Below are 26,741 nucleotides of genomic sequence, written 5' to 3'. Positions count from 1 at the left end.
GCTACGAGTGACAAAAGACGAAGGATCTAAAGCGAAGACGTTAAACTTAAAGTTTACCAGTCGTGACCTATAGGTAGGTACTGAGAATTTTTGAGAATGACGATTTTGAATGGATCCCGACTGTTCAAGTTTAAGTTTCAGAGTTCTAGTCCACTTGACTTGTTTTGTTCTGTTTAGTTTTTTTTAAAGCAGTCGGATTTGTTGATTTTTTACTGCACCTTATTGTGTTACTGGGTGGCAAACGAGCAAGTGGGTCTCCTGGTGGTAAAACATCCACCACCGCCCATAAACGCCAACCTAGAGGCCTAAGATGGGATACCTCAAGTGCCAGTAATTTCACCGGCTGTCTTACTCTCCACGCCGAAACACAACAGTGCAAGCACTGCTGCTTCACGGCAGGATTAGCGAGCAAGATGGTGGTAGCAATCCGGACGGACCTTGCACAACTTTGCACCTTGGACCTTGGACCTGCAAACTACTGTGTTGTAACTGAGGTGTTAAAATGTGTACCGATATCTTCTTTTATATTTTATGAATGACTGTACAAACCAAAAAAGTAAGTGGTTTAGTTACAGTTTACGGATAATTAAAATGTGGTTTTGAAATCCAAAAATTATCTTTAACGGTTTCAAGATGGACAGGTAATCTGTAATTTAGACTATTAAAAAATAAACCTGCCGGTAAACTGTAATTGAATGTACCTACCTTGACTGTTTGCTGCCTATTCCTAATTAAAAATCCTTACTTTCCGTCTGTTACCTGTGTTAGTGTCTGTTTTAAGCCGAAACTGCTGAACCAATTTCGGTGAAACTTGGTGTGGGGACAGTTTAAGTCCCGAGGAGAGACAAAGGTTAGTTTTTATCCTATAAATTGCATAAATCTCGCAGGATACGGATAAACAAATTCCACGTAGACAAAGTCGAAGGTAACTGCTAGTAGTAACATAAAACGACTAATTACTGGCAATTATATTATAAAGTTAATTTGAGTCATCGTGATTTGGCTTAAAAAAAAGTATAAATTGCCACTAACACAGAGAACCGCATTAAAAACAATGACCATAAATGTTATTGCAGACTTATATTTATTTAATCTCAACATATAAAAGAAGGGGCTGACGGATTGACAGAGGGGCTACTACGAAATTCGAAAATCGAAGTTTTTATCGTACCGTCCCGCTGACGCTTATATTATTTAATACGAGAAAGAGAGGGATGGCACGATACGAACTTCGATTTTCGAATTTCGTAGTAGCCCTTCAGACTAGGAGCTAGAAACTTTATACCGGACTTATTTTTATCATGTCTGCGAATACAGCGGATATACCTTTCGAAGCGAATAAAAAGCCTTTGTGTTGTACGCAGGTACACAATTATGCTGACAACATTTACACGTTTATTTGTAGAAGATTACCTTAATAGCTTTGTAATCAGAACGGCGCGCAATGACATCATCAACATATCTAGAGCACTAGCGCAGCATATTATCAGTTCAAAGGCACGATCATTTTCTGGTCTACAAAACAGCTTAAGGGCCTTCAACAGAAAAGCGCCACTGGATAGCTATCGTGGCATTTCCTTTCTCGTTTATCGCTTCGTCCCTTTTATGCAGTAGCTGTTAGAAAGGGAAGCACATGCGACAGACAAAGTATACATACAGTCTGTTGTACCAGCCGTGTTGATCAATGTCCACAAAGGAACTGGTCGGCGAAATAACGGTTCGCACGGTGCTGCTATGGTGGTGGTGGTGGTGGTGTAAAACAGACGAGTCGGCTCTAAAAGGTAACAAATGCGCTCGCGCCTCCTCAGTTGTTGATACCGCTGTCGGCTGCCTGTTGTGTCCGCGCTTCCGTCAACAATAGAATGCGGTGTGATGAAAAATAATTAAGTTTCCCAAATAAGTACCTACCGTGTGAGTGAAAGTGGATACCATCAAGTTTGTCCAATCATTCAACGGAATATTGAAACTAATATCGACGGTGAGTGGTCGCAAAATGATGTGTCGGTAAATAAGGAAACAAAAAATAATAATAAGCAAATGAAGGTAAAAGATTACATCAATCTGTATGAAATTACTTCTTATTTGATATTAATTTGCACTCGCCTGATAAAAAAGTTAAAAATATTTATTAAGAAACCAGTTTCAAGATGAAACAAAACTGGTTCAGACGATCCGGATATCACAGAAATATAAACAATTATAAGAACTAGAAAAACACATATTTTAAAATCATTAGGTAGGTACGTTTTAATATTCGGAATGTTAGTTTCTGACAAGCTAACAGTTTTCATGTGAGACTGCTGAAAATATTTATTAACTATTTATGTAAAATATGTTAGATAAAGTAAATAAATAAAGTAAATACTATAATCGTTGAAACAGTTTGTAATATTCGGTTTTCGTGAGAATCTCCCTAATTGCCAATACCCTGTTTCTGCATTTTCAAAATCAGTCAGTGACTAGTGAAAATTACAACTTATGTACATACCTACGTTGTTAAAATTTGTACTTAATTTAAAATGTCAAATTGACGTTCAACTATTGAAAAATGCTTAGACGAAAAGACAACTCAGAAACTATAAATGATAGTTGCACTATACTTATTCATATATTTTTTTTAAATTTCAATACTAATGAAGACATAACTAATAATTGGCTCGACAAGCACGCTTGCGATTTTCTGCTTGGAGAGTGGGTCACAGCACAGTGGAGCAGATTTTTTTCAAACTGATTTAATCGCACTAGTGTCTCTTCAAAAAGCTCAGGTTTTTTCTTCAAACATACGTTTAATATCTATGTTTGAAAAACGAAGACGAAGAGAGCACTTGGGAAGTTAAGTAATAAAATATGTACATTTAAAAAATGCCGCGTGATCCACTTCAACCCATGGCTGGGTAACACTGAATCAGTGATTTGAGGTATAACTAAACGTACAGGGTTCACTGAATTATAATTAAAAACGGCTTCAAAATGTAATTTTACTTTAAAAAATTTTTTTCACGTGACGACCCGATGGCCAAATGGTTAGAGAACCTGACAACGAAGCAGATATTTGTATGAATAATACGAATGTTTGCTCTCGGGTCAGATGTTTAATATGTATTTAAGTATGTATTTATCTATTTAAGTATGTTTACCCGTTGTCTAGTATCCATAGTACAAGCTTTGCTTAGTTTGGGTCTAGATCGATTGGTGTCAAGTATTCCATGATATTTATTATTATTAAAAACTCATCTTCACACTGTGACAGTTTAATGTAGAACATAGAACATTTTGCTACATTTACAAGGTAAATATACTCACTCACTCTTTTTAAAGCTTCTACGTGTACACTCCCACTTTATAAACCAAAGAATCATAAAAAATATTGAAATTATGCGATGGAAATAAAAAAGAAGCCAAACATTTTTAAAATGGCGTAAAAAAAAAAAACTTTTGTCCTTACTAGGTGTTCGGTGCTCTGCAACGTTACTTATCGTTTCGATATTGAGACAATGACTAGTTTGGCAAGTGGGGGATGTAAGAGCAACAACACACAAGTGCTCACAGGTGTGCGTGTAATACAAGTAAAACTATACCAAAAGGTCCACTGTTACCCATGAATGATCCCCACCCACCATGTGACCCACCTTCCCCTTGTCTGATTAGTGTGGCGAATAGTTAATAGTCTAAAATACAAAAAAAAACTAAAATGATACACCGTTTAAAGATTAATTTTATTGATTTACTCATAGGTAAAAAGCCGTGGTGGCCTAGTGGTTTGACCTATCGCCTCTCAAGCAGAGGGTCGTGGGTTCAAACCCCGGCTCGCACCTCTGAGTTTTTCGAAATTCATGTGCGGAATTACATTTGAAGTTTACCACGAGCTTTGCGGTGAAGGAAAACATCGTGAGGAAACCTGCACAAACCTGCGAAGCAATTCAATGGTGCGTGTGAAGTTCCCAATCCGCACTGGGCCCGCGTGGGAACTATGGCCCAAGCCCTCTTGTTCTGAGAGGAGGCCTGTGCCCAGCAGTGGGACATATATAGGCTGAGATGATGATGATGATGACTCATAGGTAGCAATTATCATTAGACAGCCGTACGTCACATTTTTTTAAGTTAGCTTTTATTTTTTCTAATGACGAATAATTACGTTAGACTTTGAAAAACAATAACAATGTAAGTGTATAAACCTGTTTTTAGGGTTCCGTAGCCAAATGGCAAAAAACGGAACCCTTATGGATTAATGTCTGTCTGTCTGTCTGTCCGTCCGTATGTCACAGCCACTTTTTTCCGAAACTATAAGAACTATCTATACTGTTGAAACTTGGTAAGTAGATGTATTATGTGAACCGCATTAAGAATTTCACACAAAAATAGAATAAAAAAAATATTTTGGGGGTTCCCCATACCTACTTAGAATAGAAACTCAAAAATATTTTTTCATCAAACCACTACGTGTGGGGTATCTATGGATAGGTCTTCAAAAATGATATTGAGGTTTCAAATACCATTATTTTTCTAAACTGAGTAGTTTGCGTGAGAAACACTTCCAAAGGGGTAAATATGTGTCCCCCACCCTGTAACTTTTAAAATAAGAGAATTATAAAACTAAAAAAAATATATGATGTACATTACCATGCACACTTCCACCGAAAATTGGTTTGAACGAGATCTAGTTAGTAGTTTTTTTAATAAGTCATAAATCGTAAAGTACCTAAACCCTTCATGGGCGAGTCCGAATCGCACTTTTCCGCTTTTTTTTGTTAATCCAAAAGGGTAAGGCCGCGAATTTTGACCAATGTGACATAGAAATAACATAAAAAAAATACGTGACGTTACCATAAAACGTAACGCAAATTTTTATAAAGCCTAGATCAAACTGGTAAAAATTCCCATTAGATAACGTATGTATGAAAAAAAAATACATCTCATATAATAAAGTGAAGTTTTTATTTTCACTAGAACTTTCTGACGATACTGATCTTAAAATCTGTCCTATATGAGATCTATAGAGCTAAACATGAGAATGTGGAAGTAGAAGTACCCTCTAGTTGACGAACATCTTTCCAAAAGTGTATCTTTACATGCCTCTCTAACACTGACAATAAGGTGCACATTTATAAGCATAACGAATTTGGATGTGGTTTTTTTATTCGACTGGATGGCAAACGATCAAATGAGTAAGAGATCACCACCGCCCATAAAAATCTGCAACACCAGGGGTATGATGGGATACCTCGTGCCAGTAATTTCACCGGCTGTCTTACTCACCACGCCGAAACACAACAGTGCAAGCACTGCTGCTTCACGGCAGGATTAGCGAGGAAGATGGTGGTAGCAATCCGGGCGGACCTTGCACAAGGTCCTACCACCTAGTTGTGAGCATGCTTGTGACTTCGACTGTACTAGCTATTAAATACCTCAAAGAAATGGCCAAAACCCTAAATCACAGGTTTTACCAATTTAGGAAGTAGTATCTTAGTTAAGTGGACAATGTAAAAAGATGTTTTTGGAAATAAATTATTATGATTATTAAGTTTAGGTAACAAATGAACTAAGTAGGTAGGTAAGTGAATCTCTCCGTTTGTCTCTCACTTTAAATACGCTATGCATGTAGCAGGACGTGAACACAGAACTCGCCACAATTCTCTTGTGCCGATCCCTGCACCTACAGATTAAAATTTATTTAACTTCAAAATATCCATCTAACTAACTTACTGTGCGTGCAGTCATTGGAAACCTAATAATAAACTGGTGTAAGTTAGAATTTTTCTGTGTGAACTTCCCTTTACCACATTTTTTCGTTACGTTATGTACAAAATACGTAGCATTTTGTAAAAATGTAACGTAATCGTAACGAAAGTGTAACGTATTTTATACAAAAAATCGTTTATCATGGTGAATAACGACATTTTGAACATAATAACACATGCCACTTACATGGAAAATATTACCCTATCGTATGAAAAAACAACCAGTTAAAAATAATCACTACTTACCCTTAAAATCGAACAAGCACTTTCGACGTTTTTTCGAAAAAAAACCTCCGCGTCACTTTTGATGGCTGTTTGTCAACAAACTGATGAGATTTATTTATCTCATCGATGTTGCCCTATTAGAGTATTAGTTGCCAGTGTACAAAAACAAATTTCTACCGAAATTGGCGTTAAAGGTAGCTTAAAAAAGCGTCACCTAAGTATTCGTAACGAAAACGTGGTTTTTTGGCACGTGAAAAGAAATAAATATAAAACATGAAAATTATTTGATTATCATGATTCCGCAATCGGTAGGACTATCGTTATATCATCAAATTTCGTTTAAACAAAATCATGATCATGAGAAGTTAAATAGCATGAAAATAATAAGGTATTAAGTACTCGTGGTCAAAAAAAATAGTCAATTTTCGTTACGTTTTGGACGGTAATATATTTTTATTATTTTTTTAAAAGGGTTTAAATCAATTATCTCATTTGCGACCTTGAGAGTTTATATCGTGTCATATAATAAAAAAAAAATTAAACCTCTAGGTGTTATCAGTTTTTTTTTATCAGCCTTCCAAATTTGAAACGTCCAAATTGGTCAAAATTCGCGGCCTTACCCGTAAAGTCGTTACTTTATACGTACCTAATACGTTTCTCTATTTCGTAATTGACAGGTATACCCGATTATACAAATACGCAAACGACTGAAGAAAATTCTTACACCTCTAGCATAGTAGATTAAAAATAAATAGAATTGCAAAAGAGATCCTGAATTTTGTAAGGTGATTTAAATTAGTCCGATCTGATAAAAATAAGACAAAGCTATAATTAAATAAAATTGATGTCTATTTAATATATTTCGTATAGTACGAAAAAACCAGAAGGATTTTAAAATGTTGAACGTAAACTAAAAGCATTTTATCTTTTAATTGATGTCGAATATGCAAATGGATTTATGTATACTAATGTTTCCGCGATCAAATGAAGGCTACCAGTTAATTTTGCTTTTTTGTCTAACTTTAACTAGGTACCTTGAAATAAAACAAAAGAGTATTTAATATGCGAACCATGCAGATAGTAGATATGACTCAAGTCTGCACAGATCTTTTTTGAGAATTTCAGATCTCATTAGACATAACTAATTGGATAATAACTTAACAGGAGACGTAACATTACAGCCAGTTTAAGTTGAATACCTACATTATTGTCTATACATGGCCCGTTCAAAGCTAATTTGTTTTGTTTTCAAGTTCCCTCGTCTTACCTAAACGTGATAATATTACACTAAACCTTGAAACTTTAAGACTCAAGACTCGAGTCTAACAACTCGGTAGAGCATACTAACACGTAGTCCCATTTTGGCGTAAAAGCTGACGTGCAAAACTTTCTCTGCAGATTGGCCCGGCTTTTAAACAAGTACATAATAAGAAAAAACTGCCGTAATAAGTAAAAATATGTGAGAAGAACTCTGGTGCCGCAATTTTATAAGTATGCAAGCTCTCATGCTTCCTTCCAGGTCAATGACATTTTACTTTCTACGGATGATCCTTTTAACTTTCCTTGTAGAGAGCGAGAGTGATCACTCATCAAAAAATACCCACAGAATATAAGCTCTTCGATACTTTCACTTTACTTTGTTACACAGTCACGGTCCTTATTCAGATAACGACCTAGTTTACCATCTGATAAAGTTCATCGCATATTATTATCTTTTGTCTTAACACCACCTGTTTAGAAACAGTTTTGAAATACAGACATAAAAATGTTGCCAAAACTGTTTTAGACTGTGCGTCCATCAGAACTATGCGAAGTAGCTAAGCGGTGAGGAAAAAAAAGCATCAATACGATTACTTCGTTTTCCTAGCCTTTCTCAGCATAGTTTGTCTAAGTACCCAAAACCAGCGCTGACTCCATCTGAGGAGTCTGAATTTATGCTGAGGCGGGACCATTTCGGCCACATAGTTTTACTTATTCCTTTCTCGTTTTGTATAGTGATATTTTGTGCCTCGATTTTTTTTTTCATTTCATTTCATTTATTTCATTTCAAGTATTTGCGGATTTTCCCCAGCACATACCCACCTACCTACCTACTTTGTATTTCAAACGGCCGGCTCCGCTCTAGTAGATACGCAGCTTTAGAGCTGGTTCCCACTTGTCGGATGTCGGACCCGGATTTTAATCGGATGTTCCAGTGGCAGAACATTTAATATGAAGCTATTGACACTTGCCAGACACGATTTTCTATAGAAATGACGACATCCGACACGAAACGGATCCGACACCCGACAAGTGGGAACGGGCTCTTAAGGCTATACTGACTTTCAATTCGCCTTTGCCTGTTCACCGACAGTTGATAAAAATATAAAAATCAGGGGTTACTAATTATAGATCCTAGTTATTAATTAAATATAGGCCGTGATAGCCTAGTAGTTTGATCTATAGCCGTGCGTTCGAACCCGGACTCGCACCTCTGAGTTTTGCCAAATTCTTGTGCACAAATAATTTTGAAATTTATCACGAGCTTTACAGTGAAAGAAAACATCGTGAGGAAACCTTCGCAAAATGTATGCATGAAGTTCCTAATCCACACTGCGCCCACGTGAGACCTACGGTGCAAGCCCTTTTATTCTACGAGGAGGCCTGTACCTGTTGCGTGGTCCAGTATCAATTTTTATAAAAAAATATGCATTAGGTAGGTACTTAAGTCACTCTTCTGAATATTACGCAAAAGAGAACTCAGGAGATGAATCACTCTTTGAATGGACATACATAGAGTCATTTAGCGTGCGACAAATAAGTTTTGACAGACACATTGTACAATTTTTGCAATAAGTTGGTAATGCATTTTCAGTCAACTCGTTTATTTGATATTTCGTAACTTCGAATGTCAGTATTTATGTGTGAATGTCACGTCTAGTTTTATGATAATTGTAATGTTTAATTTTACTGACCGTGGGCTAAGCTAACAATAAGCCTCATAAATTCACTATTATGAAGATTAATGCCAGACAAATGGCAGTTTTGTAATGAACCTTGACCAGGATGTTTATTAAGATTTGGCATCCGTGGTTTGAATTCACAGTTTGTAATCAAATTATTAACATTGCGATGTGAACTGGTTTGGTAATAGTTACGAATTTACGCGGCGTGTCAAAATTTATACACACTTTTATTTATTTATGTTTGACCCTTTGGTTACTATGGCTAGTGCTTCGGTATAAAAATAAGCCTTAGACATATTTCAATGATTTGAGCACTTTCACAGTAACTTCTATACTTAGTTGAAGCATTTTAGTAACTATGCATTATGCTAAATTGGACACATTTCATGACATTATTTTTGTTTGATATGATGATGATGATGATCTACACTGAACTGGAACTTAGAATTTAACTCTCCTTCAATATCGGTAAGGATAAACATGATGTCAAAACAGCACTTTTTGCTTGTGGGTTTTGCGTTCATTAGAGAAACCACAATGGTTGTTCGGTAAGTATGATAAACTTCATCATCATCATCATCATCTCAGCCGTAGGACGTCCACTGTTGGACTGGACATAGGCCTCCCCCATAGACCTCCAGTTGGCAGCGGCCTGCATCCACCGTGAACCCGCGGCTTTAACCAGGATAAACATAAACATAAACTTAACCAAACGTATTAATGTAATTATGGTATTATAGGTTCGTGATTATACTTTGATGATATAGGAATTATTATAAAGTTTTTATTATTTTACCTACGTGTGTGTACGTATGTATACGTAAACCAAATGTTGCTGTGATCACGGAAATTTAAATAAGATTGAGCAAGCAAATGAATTTAGTTATTTGGTACATGATACGAACGTACATAAATTCGTCCAAATATAGGTTATGTGGTTGGGTAATCAATGCTATGACTCTTGCAGATGTGTTTAAAAGTGCATGTATATTGTATAGGTCAAGAGCATCGCAATCACGAATAACATTAACCATTAGGTGTGCGCTTTTGCTTTGTGTTGTTGATATTTATATCCGGTTTTGTCGTGGTTATTATAAAAAAACACAAACACGACATTTTGAACGTGATACAAAATTAGAATTTCAAGCTCCGTTAATGATGAAAAATATACTTAATGCATTAATTCTTTTGTTGAAATTAGTCTGATAAAATTTGCAGTTTCCACACATTTAATTTCAAAATTGTATAGAAGCCGTAGCTTTTATTAGACTTCTTTTAACAAAATAATTAATGCATTATAAATATTGTCCAGCATTAGCTGAGCTAGTAACGCTAATTTTGTATTACATTTAAAATTGTACCCTCTTCCCAAAAAGAAATGTATAAATCGATAGATAAACCTGATAATAATATGTCTACATTTCTGTTCAGATCTAAAGCCCAGTTTAGACTTGCAAGAAAAATCGTGTAAGTTGCATTGCGGTTGCGGCGCTCGATTGACCACTACAAATTCGTTGGCTTTACGGCCTGGCAATGTAATGGTCTAAACCGAACTTAATATTTTTTACTTCTTGAATACGTCGCAATGGTATACAGAAGGTTTAAAAAAATATAACAAAAAATTGAACCGTCTACAAAAAACCATGAAAATAATTTTCTACCAGTCTGAAGTCGGTCGGTGCCTCAGCACGAGCCAGCAGGAGTGGACCTATAGTCATCTACCTCACCTACGCACTTTATATTGGGCTTCAAGCACTCCAGACTGGTAGAATATTATTTTCATGGTTTTTTGTAGTCGGTTAAATTTTTTGTTATATATTTTTTTCACGCTTTTTAGTGTAAATAATCTGAGATAAAATAAGTAGTTTAATAGCAACTGCTCATCACCTTTTACGAAAGATTGCTTTTTCCGATGCAGAGACGTTCATTATTGAGGAGTGCTGGTGCTTCGTCACCCGTTCCATTTCACCATTATGCATTACGATGAGCTTAAATTGCTTAGCAACTGTGCCAAAGTCATTTAAAATTCAACCCGTGAAATACTTGTTATTGAGTAGTAACTCCGATGGTTAACGTCCGTGGTTATTGGTCTTCATCATCAGTTCCACTTCACCAACTGATGATTTTCAAAAGCAAATGCACGATTTACTACTAAATATATCCAATTTACTATAGCAGTCCCTACAACATTTGAAGAGGTCCCTCGATTTCCCTAAGATCCAATCGTCGGATCCTGCTTTGGTGCTTATGGGACCTTATTGAATACATTCCAAGACGAACGCAAAAAAAATTTTTCAAGACGGTTCATAAATGACGGAGTTCTGAGGTAACAAACATTAAAAAAAAAAATACAACCGAATTGATACTTAACTTCCTCGTATTTTTAAGTCGGTTAAAAATAAATTTCGAATATTTCAATCAATGGTTGAGTTATTTTATTACTCGTAGTTTGACTGAATATTGCTCTAAATGCTATCCAGATTTTATTTAAATTGTGAATGTCAAATTTATCAATATTTCGGTCTATGTTCAAAGTATAGAGTCAAAGTCATGTCAGACTACAATAATGAAGCAAAAATTTCAGTGAAATACTTTAACAGGTCTGTTCAGTTAAACTTACTCAATCATCTGCTGAAATAAAACACCTTATGACCAAAAAGATGTATATCTACTTATTAGCTATTGTAGTCGTGTATTTTTACAACAATTGAGCCTCAATGTGAGACGTGCAATTATTTTCAAGTTACACTGTATTGAGAAAGAAAAAGACGTGATGTTGCTTAACAACCTAACGCGAGAACTGAATCTTTGCAATTCTAAAGAGGCTTTAATATTACGTGCATTCAAAGAAAATTGTTATTAAATTACAAAAAGTTATTCAGAAGTTCAGTTCACAAAAAGTAAATTTACGACAAAATCCGTTATCATTTTACTCCTGTCCTATAAATTTAGTATACTGCGATAGCAATGAAATATATTGCGGTAGCACATTTTTGAATTCATTGTCTAGAGGTCAATGGCAAAGGCAAACAGTATAGATAAGTTCATAACCCTTTTATTTATAAGAATGGCCAAAATGTGGGAGGAGTGGAGCTGGTGCAAAACCACTTTCTCGTTACTCGCATTTTGAAGTCTTCGTATTTACAGAAAGATTCATCATTCTTGGATTTATGAATCAAAAGACTCCACTAATTATTATAATGCTAAAGTTTGTAAGTCTGTTTGTTTGTTACTGCAATACGTCTAAACCGCTGAACCGATCTAGATGAAATTCGGTATACAGATAATTTTAGTCCCGTGGAAGGACAAAGGATAGTTTTTATCCCGGAAAATTGCACAGTTCCCGCGGGACAGCGATAACCGAATTCTATGCGGACGGAGTCGCAGGTAACGGCTAGTTAGTTTATAATTATTTCTAGTTAAAGCTATGAATATTTTGTTTAGTAATAGATTGCACGTGTTTGGTAAAACATAGTTTTTTTACAGCAAACATATTACGTATTTATTGTGACTACTTTCTGTTGTTTATTGTCTTATTGCGGACATATTGGTTTTCTTATAAAAGTCACCAATCATTGTTCTTAATGAATTAAAACTATTGAGTACATAAGACTGCTTTCTATTACGTGGTATAAGATGAGGGTAGAAAGAGACGGTGAACGCGGTCGCGAACGCGGTGTAGGACAATACGACCACTAGAGGCTTGGCCCTTTACTACTTAGTGCAAACGAACTTCGTCTCTTGCCGTCCCGCTGAGCTGACGTTTATGTTATTCAATATGAGAGTGAATGGAACGGTACAAAGGTACAAATTCAAATTCAAATCATTTATTCAGTAAATAGGCCGCAATGGGCACTTTTACACGTCATTTTTTAAACTTTCAGCGCTTTCGGAAAGACCATCATTGCCAAGAAGAATGCGCCGCAAGAAGCTTCATTTAAAAAGTACAAAACGAACTTGGATTTTCGAATGTCGTAGTAGCCCCCCGTTCATCATCAACATCGTCGGTCAGTATTAGTCCATTGTTGGATTATAGGCTTGCAGGAGTAAGCCTTGTTTTCGGCCTATCGTATCCTGCATCCGTCAGTGACCTTTTTCAAATTGTCGATCCACTTATGTGTAGGACGTCCTTCACTAGTTGCCGGTTTGCGGTCTTGGTCTTCGCACACTATAAGAACTCAACAGCCACCCAATTCAAAGATAAACATTGAAATTTAAGCCTTATGTTATATTTCCTAGAGTCCAATTTTCAAAATGTAGGTATTGGTAATGTACGACGCGTGGTTAGAAAATTAAGTAATGACAAAAGTAATTTGTCCTCGATATTGATGTATACTAATGATTCATAGCATAAGTCGTTGACCTGTAGCCCTAAGCAAGTCGAAAACGGGCGATGATCGATCATTGATCATTATTACGAGTATTATAATATACAATATCACCAGTCATGTCTTATGTCATAGCTGTCTAGTGTAATCTCATGAACATGAAAATTTAATTATTGCTTTCAACAAATTGCCTTCTAGTTTTAGCGAAATTAGCTCTGCGTATTGTTACTGTTCCAAAATCCATCAAATTGCGAGTCTAATTTACAATCCAGCCTTAATATTTTAAAAGTGCCTACAGCATAAAATGTTAAATAGGTGCCTCGCGTTTTACTGACTTAATTAAAAATCGGCCAAGCACAAGCCGGGCCCGAAGTTTAAGAGTTTCGTACCTACCGCTCGTACATTAACATGGAGCGACAAACGCTACATAGACGATTTTATTGCACCCTCGTGCCCCTAATTTGATTATTTGTTGATAAAATACATCGTAATAATGCTGAGTGGTAGGAAAATGACAAGTTCTTCTAATACAGTTTAAAAGACACTGTCCTGTAAGAAACTGCGGACAGACTGCAAAACCTTAGTAATCCTGACTACTGGTAGTATTATTATTATTATAAATGCGATAATTAATTTGCTTGTATGTTCCGCTTTCACGTCTTCATCCCAACCTATATTCGTCCCACTGCTGGGCACAGGCCTCCTCTCAGAACAAGAGGGCTTGGGTCATTTCACGTCTTATTACCACCAAATTTTGCATAAATCTTTTTAGAAGAGAATAAATAATAGGATACTTATAATTCCGAAAAAAATTAGTTGTTCCCGAGGGAGCGCGATAAAAGAATTCTTCGCAGACGAGAAATACATATGTATAAATATCACAGAACAATTATACCAATGGACCTAAGTAGTTGCAATGGTTACTAGGCAAAGAACAAAACTACTTGAATAGAGGTACATTCTTAGACTCAAGAACAAACATTTGTATTTTTCATACATACATAATTTGTCCTGGCCGGGGATCGAGTCCGTATATTAAGCTTTGTAGTCAGGTAGATACTCGAACCATTAGGCTATCCAGTCGTCATTAATAGGAGTCCCGTTACCACCATTTGGTCAAAAGTATTTCTTTGTTTAGAATTCTGAGTTCCCAAACATATAGGTACATACATAATTATGAATATTTGCGATTGTACCTTAACATGCACGAGTCATATCAAGTATACCTTTGTTGGAGTTGAACAATGACACTTAACGTCATATAGGTCTACAATCAGGCGTAGCGACATTAATAGGGTTCAGTTTTTCAACCTACAGGTTCCTAAGGAACCCTAAAGAGGTGTTTCTCAAACATGAAGTTACAGTAACGCCTCGGCGTCAAGATGGGCGCGAGAACGATGCTCAATTGTCTGGGAAACAATGGGAGTACAAAACTTTGACCCAGCGTACCATTCTATACGGGGCATTAAAAGTGGATAATGGTTCAATTGTCGTTGTTCGAAGCGTGTCCTGGGGGACTACTACGAAAAACGAAAATTGATGTTCGTATCGTACCGTCCCTCTCACTCTCGTATTAAATAATATTAGCGTCAGCGGGACGGCAATATACGAAGTTCGAATTTTGCACTTCGTAGTACAGGGCCTGGGACGTTTTTAATGGAGAAGTGTTATTCGGTACCAGCCAAATGGGGCCGCAAAAGTTAAATGTCCGGGTGCCTCGGCAAACATTATCATTTCATAAAAGTATGAAATGATAATGAGTAAGCAAAGGCTTACTCCATTTATTTTGTGGGTAGTTAAATGCTGAGCTTTTAAGTAAAATTCCCACACTTTTAATTACAAAGTGACGATTGATTTAAAATTAAAAAAAAAACGTAAATCGCAGTAATACTAATAAGTACCTACAATATGGAAGCCTTAACTAATTGAATACGATAGGGTAAGTCCTGCTCACGTCTCGCGTAGTATTTGACGCTGCTGTTTTCTGTTTCAGTTTTGCATAGAACTGTGAACACACATAGGAGAAAACATCATAGCACATTATCATGTTTGACGTATCGCGGGAAATCCCTTTTTTTGTCACTAACAATTTAAAACCTACCAACTCTGTAATTTCTTCCTCTTCGTACTCAAAGTGTTACTTATCAATGAATTGAGTCGTCTGTCGTAGTTAACGAAAATCAAGAAAAATATGGAAGGGCGACAAATGCTTTCCCTTGCCGTTCATTTATTACGTAACGCTCAGAATCCGTCACTCGTATGCGACATTTCGTCTTTTGTATTTTAATTAATCTTGTTTACATACGCGCACATGTTGAAACATAAATTGCTCTGCCATAAGCTTCAAGTTAAACATATTTATTGAGTGCAGTGAACTGAAATTCTAAATTAATCTTCCCGGGGTTTATTCGATTGGGAGAAAGTAGCAACCCTTAAGTTTAATTGTTTAATGCTGTAAATAGAATAACTTAATTTTTGAGTTTGCTGAAAACTAAAAAAACGATTTTTTCAAATTACAATAATTGTAGAAGGTTGAATTAGTGTTATATGTTTTTTTTATTTGACATATTCTTGTTGTAGTTTCTGTATTATGAATAGATTACTTAATACCTTAAAAATATATATGTTTAAATAAATCCTAATTATGTTTTGTATGCCAAATTCATTCAAGATTTTTTTTTGTTACAGATGGCAAGAACGCAACACTTGTTACTTGTCGTACTGACAATCCAAATTTACGTTAACGCTGCTCCAAGTGATGTCAGCAAGCTCGAGGACATTGCTAAAGTCGAAACAGCAGAACTCGAAGTAAAACCTGAACAACTGGCGGAAAGTGAAGTCGAAGATACCGCTTCACCGCAAGGACAACGACAGAAACGATGGTACGACTTTGGAGGATTCGGGTTCCCTCCACCAATCAGCCCCGTCTATCCTAACTTCGTTAAAAGGGATGAATCACAAAGCACAGGCGTTTACGGTTTAGTTGAAGACCCAGTGTCGCAAGTGTTCCGACGAATACAGAACTTAGCGAGACAACCACCCTACCATCCGCCATTGCCACCGCAGTTCCCCATTTATTTACCCGTACTATATTTACCACAACCCTGCAACTGCAATCCGCAGACTCCACTGCAACCAGATAAAAATAATGGTACCACACCAGATATAAACTCTCGCTTTCCCGAAATGGAAGACAAGCGGCAAAACTGGGGATACGTTATTGATGATGACGAAGATAAAGACGATCGTATATTTGCAAGCAGGCCTATCGATTTTGGTAGCATAAAGCCGAATAGGACTTTAAGCAGACCGCCGCCTCCGGTAGAGCACGGGACTGTTCAAGGCGATGGCAATGGTAATACTAATAATATTGATGCATCAATGCCTGCGACTACGAGGAGGCCGCCGCCACCGCAAGACGTGCCTAAAACAACAAACGATTTGCCAACTAATTGTGACGCGGCTGTCCTGAGTTGCTGTCACCGACCCGAAATAACCTTCGAATGCTTCACCACAGAAGGATGTCCTGACGTGAGTTCGTACGGAAACCCATGCGAACCCAGTGTCATTTTGAGAGTGATTGAAAGATTCCAGAGGTTCTACTTACAGAGGACTGGGTGAATATCGTGAACAACTATATAAAATGTAAATTGTCTAGTTTGTATTTAATTTATAAAACTAAGCTTTCTCAAAAAATCTTGTAAAATATAAAGAAAACAACTTTGTCGGTGTACTAAAAACATGATTTCACTACAAGTATTAAAGTAAAGACAAATGCGTTTTACTTTAAGTCAAGAACTCAACGAAATCACTTCAACAAGCAACAGGTTCTAGCTTTTCACCAATTTGAATTAACTTAATTTACTTGCACTCGCGTCGGCGAAGAAGTCAAATTAGCTTTTGAAGTGCCCTAAATGTTTCTTTTGCGAACAGTCGCAGTCGTAGGTCGCAGCGCTCTGTGAGCTGCCACCATTTTCAGAATATAAATGTATATTTGATTTAAAATGGTCATAAATATGTTTAAGCCCAACGTTTTGTTTTATTTTATATCTTGGGAACCCATTATACAGTATGTATCAGAACGAAAGACCACAAATATGCTTATGGTGCCTGGCTTATGGAAATTTAGCATCTTTTTGTGGTAGTGAAAAAAAATAAAAAATAAACCATTATTTTATAACCTCCTGTATTATTTATTTACAATCTTATCAATGTCAACTAATAAAATGACATAAATGTTAGCTGACAATGTTATGCCCAAAATGAGTCCTGCACATCTCTAGAACCCAGGTGGTTATGACAATGGTTCACACCTGCTCTTCCTCTCTCACGAGTCGAGACCCTTCTCGGTTAATCGTCACCGGCGGATTGTTTTTCGTAGACGGATAATCGCATTGACGCTCACACGGGCGTTTTTGAGTTGCCTTCGTGCGGGAATCGGGTAACTTCTCCACATACAGACGAAGAGCGGCATTCCCGTTACTCCTACACTCTCCGTAAACAAGGACCACATCCACAAGTTCCTCCGCAGAAAAGTTTAAAAGCATTATCAGTATTTTTTTATTAAATTAAATTCAATTCAATTCTTGAAAGTATAGCTCCATAGATACTATCGATGATTCCGCCAATGTCGAGGTTGGAAAAAACACTATCAGTTTAGTCGTTGTTCGGTAGATTATTTTATTAAATTTCTGTAGGTTTTATCTGACACACTAATGTCAAACCTCGACTTGAAGTTTCAATTTAAAGTTTCTCTATGGTAGGTAGATCTCTAGTAGTGATTTAACCTTACCTCTTTTAAAAGTAACAATAACAAGACTATTAATAACAAGGTGACAAATCTAAAATGTCAAAGTTTGATCAAAGTGAACTACAATGTTATGCGAAATCCATGTACTTAATGAATAATAATGTCATAAACAGATAACGATTATTACAGAACGTGGTTAGTTAGTGTTTCGTACTGTAGGCAGTAGTGTGGTAGTGCGGTCATAGTTGAAATTGCAGTAATCTGATATGTGGATTGGTTTCGATTTGTTTGTTTACATTAATAAACAGCGTCATACGGTTTCTAAAGAATGTTACAAGAATCTTTAACCGACTGCAAATAAGAGGACCTAAAGTCATGTTGAGACTGAGAAAATAAAAAAAAACAATTAGAAGTTAATAAAAAGTATTATGTTATTAAAACATACTTCACTCTACCATCAACCAGGTATCAGCTTTGCCTTTCGTTCTGTTACATACTGTATAACTTTAAAACTATCTATATTAATAATTTCGTCAAGGGATACGTTAGACTCGAACGACATGCACATCAAATTGAAGAGCGTAAAAAATTAGTCAATCCGAGTCGACAACTTGTAGGCGGAAAATTCGAATTATCGAGTATTTTCAATATAAACTTGAATAAATTACTAAGTATATAATGGCGTTGCGAAGTAAAAATGTCAATGTCATCACATCAAAGCACAGATTACTAATATGTAGCTAGCTCATCAAAGCGGCGTTAGTGCTCGTTAGTGTCACGCTTAGACTATAGGTGTCACGTCATCACGTGTCACAGGTGTCACAGGTTTGCATTTCATTCTCAATTGTGACCTCTTAAGGGCCCCACACACGGTACGATTCGTCGATTTTCATCAGATCGATCGTACAGACGAATCGTACCGTATACCCCTTAAGTCTAATTTCTTTGATTATGACACAGAGACATCATAGTTAATGAGATTTAGGAGAAATATCTACTAGTGAAATACCGATACAGCTGTGAAAGTACGTTTGTGATAATATTAAGGCTGGGAATATACGTCAGATTTTTCGATAAGTACGACAGTCTTTACATTTGCAAAAAAAAATTTTTCAAACATTTTATTATGAGTCTACATTTTACCCGAGCGAAGCCGGGTTTTCATCTAGTTTATACTAAAATTATAAAAAATAAGTGTTGGAGATTTCTCACAAATTTCGATAGACATAATACCTAACACGATTATGATTGGTTATTTGGAGTCTTTTTGTATTTTTTATTTCAACTCAAAATTTGATAATTAATTTTGTTTCAGTTTGTATTTTCGACCTAACACGATATTTTTTGCGATGTTTTTTATTTACCTCCAAAAATGCCCCCCTATTTAAAATTAATTTATTTACGTTACACTACACGTTCGTTTTTGGGTTACCGAATTAAAAGTATATACCTGTACTACTTTCTAACTCAATCGGTTCACTATCGGTTCAAATTACCTGTGACAGACGGACAAACAGACCGAGACACGGGAGTGATGCTATAATGGGTCCGTTTTTTTGATCTTGAGGAACGGAACCTTAGAAAGATGGCTTATGATAAAAATATACAGCGATTTGCGGTACATTGCCGACGATGACCGATCTTTTAAGAATTCATAGCCGCACAGCACAGCTGATCAATGTAACAAAACTCACACTTTATTTATGAACACTTCTATTATTTACTAACATTTTCCTATTACATGTCATAGGGGAATTTCCGACGAGAACTATTTGCATATACAAAATGGGTGCAGTTATCAGTAGAAATGATGTAATAATAGGTCCAAAGATTATAAAATTCTTAATTATTTAGAAACAGAATTAAAGTATTTCGATTGGTACTTACTATTTGTAAGGGCTAGCACAGATGGACTGAATCCTAACTGCAACGTAACCGCAACTGCCGATTGCCCAGATATTTTAATCGCAGCCAGAGTGCAGTTTGCGTGCAGCTGCGTGAACTGCAATGAAACTACAATGAAAAATGTACGGGCAGCCGGTGTAGTTGGCGGTTACATTGCAGTTGGCATGCAATCCATTTTTATTATTGGTCTTTACTCGCTTGATAATACTTACAATTTCAATCTAGTTACAAGTTAAGAATTATGCGCTATCTGTACCTATTTCCATAAATAATGCGTTAAAATTGCTATTAACACGTTATGCCGTAGGAGTTAGGGATTTACCTAAAATAACTTGTTTCAAATCATGATTTTTTGATAGTATGAATTTTATAATAGAAATAAAAAATAAAAGAACGATCCCATCCAAAGGGCACAAAGTATTATTTAATACCCAAAACCCCAAGTTATAATTTTAACCAATAAATCGATGCGGATGACGTATATTCGCGGTAGCCGCTATCGTCACTTTTTGCCGCAGGGTTTAAAAAATGTATATATTTTGATCATCGTGCAAATGCCGATGTAAATATCTGCTTATAAAGCGTTGGAAGCCAGAGAGTGACGGGTGCAGACGCGAAACGGTCGTCTCGGGCAGTGACACCGACACAAAAGCCTATCGTGTTGTGAAGAAGAACAATAATAACAGTAGATACAGGTGAGTATTTTTATCTACGTATAGTTTATTATTTTAATTGAGATTCTAGTTGACAGTTGTAACATTATCTACAGTATTACTTAGAACAAACTGTGTTGAATACAACATTTCCAGTTTGATGGGAAAGATAGAACACGGTCGGTGTTACAGGTAGTTTTACAAGGTCGTTTGCAGTTGATTTAATAATATCCGTGCTCGTAGATTCTTAAGAAGGTTGTGTAGGATGAACATTTTTAAGTTAAGTGTAACACTAGAACTGGTATGCTCCATACTATACGAACCTATAAGTAGATCAAAACACAAAACGCATCCTTAGCAATAAAAAAAATATATAAAGAATTCAATACAATGGTTTCAAATACTTTAAGAATATTTTTTTTGTTAGAAATAAATTATTGTACAAGCTTTTTTTCTGACTGTACTTGCATTGTCCAAACAACATGTACTCTGGTTCCAAAATTCAAATTAGTTTGAGCACAAGAAGTGAGTATAATTCGAAGATTAGAAGACAACTGAGTACGTACGTACATTCCATGTTAAATAAAAGCTTGTAAAAATAATAGAAAAAAATATGCCGTCTTGCTTTTGTTTTATGAATAGCCTGACACAATGCTGTGTGTTGACTAGAAATTTGGTAACACTAACAGTAGGTACATGGTGATCAAGTAGATACATAGTCGCAACGGTGAGTCCCTAATACTGCAATTTAGCAACGTCATGCTTGCGTCATGTACCAATTAATCTTGTATCCGATTGACAGGATCTAGTGAAAATCCAACGTAATCAACCTTAGCTAAGAGACATTTAACTGTCTGGGAAAACTCACCACTGCAGAAAGGAGAAAACTGGAAAATTATTGTAATTAAATAACCAGTTGTATACTCGCGGTATTGCAGGCCAAGGGAATCTTAGTTGACTTGTTATTTCAATTTGTTTTCTTGATAAAAAAAACTCAGCTTTTAAAATTTTACTAAACAGCAAGATGTAATATTCTGATCAAAATCATATTATTTTTGATCAATTGTCTTAACGTTAGGATGGTTGATTTTTAAGAACTAGGCTATATGAAATTAGAGTACTTACTATTTAAATGAACTTAAGTAGGTGACAACTAACCACATTAGTTAGTCACATAAGAAGACGTTCTTATTTGAAGATATTGTAATATTTTTTCTGAAATAATTTGGAAATTTCAAGTAGTTTTCTTTTTAACAAATTTTAAATATATTTTCCAACGAATGAAATACTTGCTTGATAAAAGCAGACGCAAAGTAGGTAATGTTTCATTGAATAAATTGCAGAATATTTTTATTATACACAATAAACAAAATCAAAGTTTTGGCCAAATCGAAGGTCGCCCAGGCTTGTAATTCATCATCCATCATCCCAGCCTATATACGTCCCACTGCTGGGCACAGGCCTCCTCTCAGAACAAGAGGGCTTGGGCCATAGTTCCCACGCGGGCCCAGTGCGGATTGGGAACTTCACACGCACCATTGAATTGCTTCACAGGTTTGTGCAGGTTTCCTCACGATGTTTTCCTTCACCGCAAAGCTCGTGGTAAATTTCAAATGTAATTCCGCACATGAATTTCGAAAAACTCAGAGGTGCGAGCCGGGGTTTGAACCCACGACCCTCTGTTTGAGAGGCGATAGGTCAAACCACTAGGCGACCACGGCTTCCGCGGCTTGTAATTAATAAACCACAAATAACAGAAGTAAATCACAATATAGTTCGGCGGTAAATGACTAATATACCTACAGATCGTTATCCGCGAGAGCAACATCAGTATACAAGTATATAACATTCGGAAAATCCAACCACTATTGCTTATCGTGAACGTGCGTAACACTAGGACGTTTATACTTAGTGGATATTCAAAATATGCGCATTTACTTAACCGCTGGTTATGTCACGTGTTTCAGCATAGACTAAGGTTACTATTGAGGTCTTAATATATGTATATCGCCTTGACCAGTGGCTTCACTCGAATGGATACCTGATTAGGTTTGCCAGTTGCATTTAGTATAAGTACGGAATTATTTTAAATTTCTATGTTTATTTTTTCCCGAAAACCTTTTTTTAACTACCTATTACAAACTTTTTTATTATTTCTTTTTCAGAAATGAAGATCGTTACAGCAATCACGGTAACAATGCTGCTCGTGCAAGCATTCGGCGCTCCTCAAAGCAAACCCATAAAAAATCCTGATTTGTCTTTCGAGGAACTAAACTATATAGCCAGAGTAAGAAATGGTGAAGCCCCTAAAGTACCGAAGACACTGACTCCATGTGCTCGAGCAATACTGGGATGCTGTGTCGGAAAAGTCATGAACACAAGTTGTTCGGAAGCTCATAAGTGCGGAGGTCTCTTTTTTGATGACAACCCATGTGAAGACAAGTTCATCATAGATGCCTTAAAGGCTGCCAGAATTTTTTATGATCAGTTCAATAAGGTGACTACTTAAGATAAGGGCCGTTCGATCAGTATAACAACTTTATTTATAACAACGTACAAGTAGTTTTGTGGTACTATCAGTCAAATATGTGGTCTACCACCCTAAAGTTGATAATGGTTTGCATGTCATAATACAATAATGCCAATAGACGTGTCTGTCAACTTGAAAGTTCAACTTTAGCGACATATTCATTTGATATAGAAACGTGTTTAAAAATTGATAGACTACTTATTTAGCTGATGGTACCAGCTAACAACCTAAAAATTTAATAAACGTTTAGCATAAAAACTTATGTGACAATGTTCATATGAAAAAATGTCATTTTGTATAATGAACGAAATGAAATAACGATCTGGGGGCATAACAACATTTTACAAAATCAATTTCTATGTAAGACTTAAAAAATACTCGTAGGTTAGGTTAGGTTAGCATCTCATCAAGGCGCGAAGTGCCTCAGCACACGGAATAGAAGCTCGAATTTACCTCATTCGTAATCTTTTCATTATTATGTAAAATGTACATTATGCAATTTTAGTAGTATTCGATATGACTATTAAACCATTTGTTTATCACGTAATTGATACATCATACATAAGTTAAGCCGTGGTGGCCTGGTGGTTTGACCTATCGCCTCTCAAACAGAGGGTCGTGGGTTCAAACCCCGGCTCGCACCTCTGAGTTTTTCGAAATTCATGTGCAGAATTACATTTGAAATTTACCACGAGCTTTGCGGTGAAGGAAAACGTCGTGAGGAAACCTGCACATACCTGCGAAGCAATTCAATGGTGCGTGTGAAGTTCCCAATCCGCACTGGGCCCGCGTGGGAACTATAGCCCAAGCCCTCTTGTTCTGAGAGGAGGCCTGTGCCCAGCAGTGGGACGTATATAGGCTGGGATGATGATGATGATCATGACATAAGTTAAACCCATTATTATTTGTTTTTAGAAATTATGCAGTTTAATGTTATATACATTCGTGCTTATACTAATTGAACTCGTATGCTTACTGAAATTATTTAATTCATATGCGAAGTGATATTAGTACAATTGCTGTTATACAAATGATTACAAATCTACTTAAACTAATATATAATAGTAGAATCTGGCAAGAAATGCACATTCAGAAAGTACGAACAAGGCGAAAAGTAAGGCAAATGACTGAGATAGTTGCAAAATGTTAGTTTACTTAAATCACAGATTAGATTACGAGTACAATAATTATTATTTGACACATGTGTTTGACAGCTTTTATTACTTATTTACCAGGAGACTCACCGCCGGCGGTGTTAGTAACAGTCAAAAATTGTATCTTCGAGTGACAACAGGCCAAAGACAATAACGTATAATAATACATTTTTACTATTGTATTTGAGAAGTACTTACTCGTAAACTCCATACTCTCAAGAGATATCGTTATTAAGCAATCAAATTAAGATTGGTTTTTTGGAATCTTTTTTTGTATTTTTTTGTAAAAGTAACAAAAAATTTGGAATTGCAATAAAAAATACAAAAAAAAGATTCCAAAAAACCAATCTTAAACTTATAACACCCCTCTTTTTCGTCGTTGGATAATAAAACAAACGAAACTCGCTCAACTCAATCACATACGTCGGTTTCTGCTATTCTGGGGTTAAAAAGAAAGCTACATCAATTATTCCGAGATGGTTAAAAATCCTCTTAACATGTGTCCGAAAAAATATTTTGTCTTACTTTGTATGTGTATCCTACTAAGTGCTTGTGGTTATGTAGTTTTATTTGATGAAACGTTTTGTAACAACAATGTTTCTAAAGTTCTAGGCTGTATAATTTTATTTGGTAACCCACAATGTGTTATTTTTGCATCTTAATTTGATTATGATTGTGTTTTATGTGTAGGTGTGCCTAGATTTTCCTACTGTTTTGGCTACATAATGTTTATGTAATCAGTCGTCGCATTTAAAATATCTTCATTTAAATGCTTATTTTGTAATGTGTGTGTGTGTGTGTGCGTATAATTTATTTTAATACATTAATCTAAAGGTAATTTCAAAGGTATTTTGTTTTATTGTTGGTATTTTTGTGACCTATTATATAATTACTATTTTATTAATAATATCTGCCCTTTGCGACGCGGGTACAAAAGAAAATGGTTTTTTTTTCAAGTTGATGGTTCTGTTATGTTCGTACTTCGTACGCACCTATATCATCAACAGGTATTTTCATCTACGTACATACGTAATATGATGTCATGCCCATTGGCTATAGTTGAATATAAAAAAAAATACCTACACAAAAGTACATTGGACAGTCATAAGTTGCAGATTATCTATATTAAAAGGAAGATTGTAAAAATCGAATAAACTTATTAGTTTTTTTTTTGTTTCAGTCCAAAATGGAAAAACAGAGTGTAGGTTACCTAATGATTCGCCGACTATTTTTAGGCAGATATATTATTGATTGGCAGACAACGTTTCGCCGAGTAACAGTAACGGTACGCCAATGAATTTGTACGCAGATGTATTGTTTCGCAGACTAACGTTTCGTAACTCAACCTTTAGCAGACTATTTACTTAGCATATGAGTCAGCAAGCCGAACAACGATTCACAGAAATTCGTTAAGCCTATTAATCACTACACATTTTGCACGTTTGGTCGAACAACCTTTCGCTTTTGTAACGGTTGAACTATTATTCAGTGCGCATATCAACTTTTCGCATCTTTTCGTTTCGCATAGGGAATGGCATTAAATACCGCGAATATGTCGCACGACTGGATTACACTATGGCCTCATTGGCATTTTTACATGCCGTGCTGACCGCGCATTCTTTATGATTTTCTTATGTACCCTCACAAGTTTTAAACGTATAACGCAAGTAATAAACGTATTTTTGACCATCATTTGTATTTATAATATATTGGAAGACTTGGTTTGTTTAGACAAACAAAGCAAGTCGCGCGCGATGCTAGCAGTTCGGTTCTGGCACTTCGCAGGCCGCTGCCGCGGCACGCTCGCTTCGTTCGCTCGGCTCGTGCGTTGTATACAATAGTCAACCCAGTAAAATCCTACCTGTCGTTTGGCCGATTTTATCTACGCAGATTACGAAACAAAAATGAACTACTGAACATTAAATCTACTTATCAATATGAATGCCATGTGATAACTCTGCTTATCGTGTTTCGACGAATAGTTGATCGGTTAACTGAAACAATTACAAAACAAACAATCTACTAAACGTAAATCTGCTTATCGCTATTCTTCCTACCGGCTACACGGCGAAACGAATAATAGGCGTAACGAAATTATATCAAACGTTGCTCGGCCAAAAGAAAAATCTGCCAATAGTTGTCTGCGAAACGAAAATCTGCGTAATTAAACTCGGCGAAACGACAGCTGGTCACTATAGGTACTTACATATTTTTGTATCGTAGAAGAGTGAATTAGGTCACTGACTGTACGAGTACAAGATTACTATTTACACATTAAGCGTGTTGTTTTAACAGTCGATCATACCTACTGCTCTTGATCATAATCACAGCTGGTCGTAAATTATATTCATTGATAAATACCGTCACACATTTATATTATTTTTTACCTATGATGAATTCTGTGACGTTTCCAGTTTGACAGTTTTAGAGATGTACCATTTATCGAGTGAACTATCGATTTTTCTAAGAGTTACTAATGCCTATTTTTGGAGAAGTTGCATTATATTTAAAAA

The 26,741-nt window shown here is 36.1% G+C and overlaps 2 protein-coding genes across 3 annotated transcripts in view; one reads left to right on the top strand and one right to left on the bottom strand.

The window, feature by feature from the left end:
* LOC141427452 (uncharacterized) overlaps nt 1-26,741 on the bottom strand; it is a 266,714-nt gene that overhangs the window by 156,606 nt on the left and 83,367 nt on the right. The window lies entirely within an intron of this gene.
* On the top strand, nt 1,672-17,266 carry LOC141427450 (uncharacterized). 2 transcript variants are annotated; one of them, XM_074086929.1, is made up of 2 exons: nt 1,672-1,781; nt 15,925-17,266. In XM_074086929.1, exon 2 carries the CDS (start codon nt 15,925-15,927, stop codon nt 16,855-16,857), a length of 933 nt encoding a protein of 310 aa, XP_073943030.1. In that variant the 5' UTR covers nt 1,672-1,781; the 3' UTR covers nt 16,858-17,266. The 2 variants fall into 2 exon arrangements, with proteins under 2 accessions (XP_073943030.1, XP_073943029.1); XM_074086928.1 differs by lacking the exon at nt 1,672-1,781 and adding an exon at nt 1,788-1,978.

Source organism: Choristoneura fumiferana, chromosome 4, assembly GCF_025370935.1.
Source record: "Choristoneura fumiferana chromosome 4, NRCan_CFum_1, whole genome shotgun sequence".
NCBI classification, from domain to species: domain Eukaryota; kingdom Metazoa; phylum Arthropoda; class Insecta; order Lepidoptera; family Tortricidae; genus Choristoneura; species Choristoneura fumiferana.
Note: the sequence above shows the minus strand (reverse complement) of the source record. Positions and strands in the feature narration are given on the sequence as shown.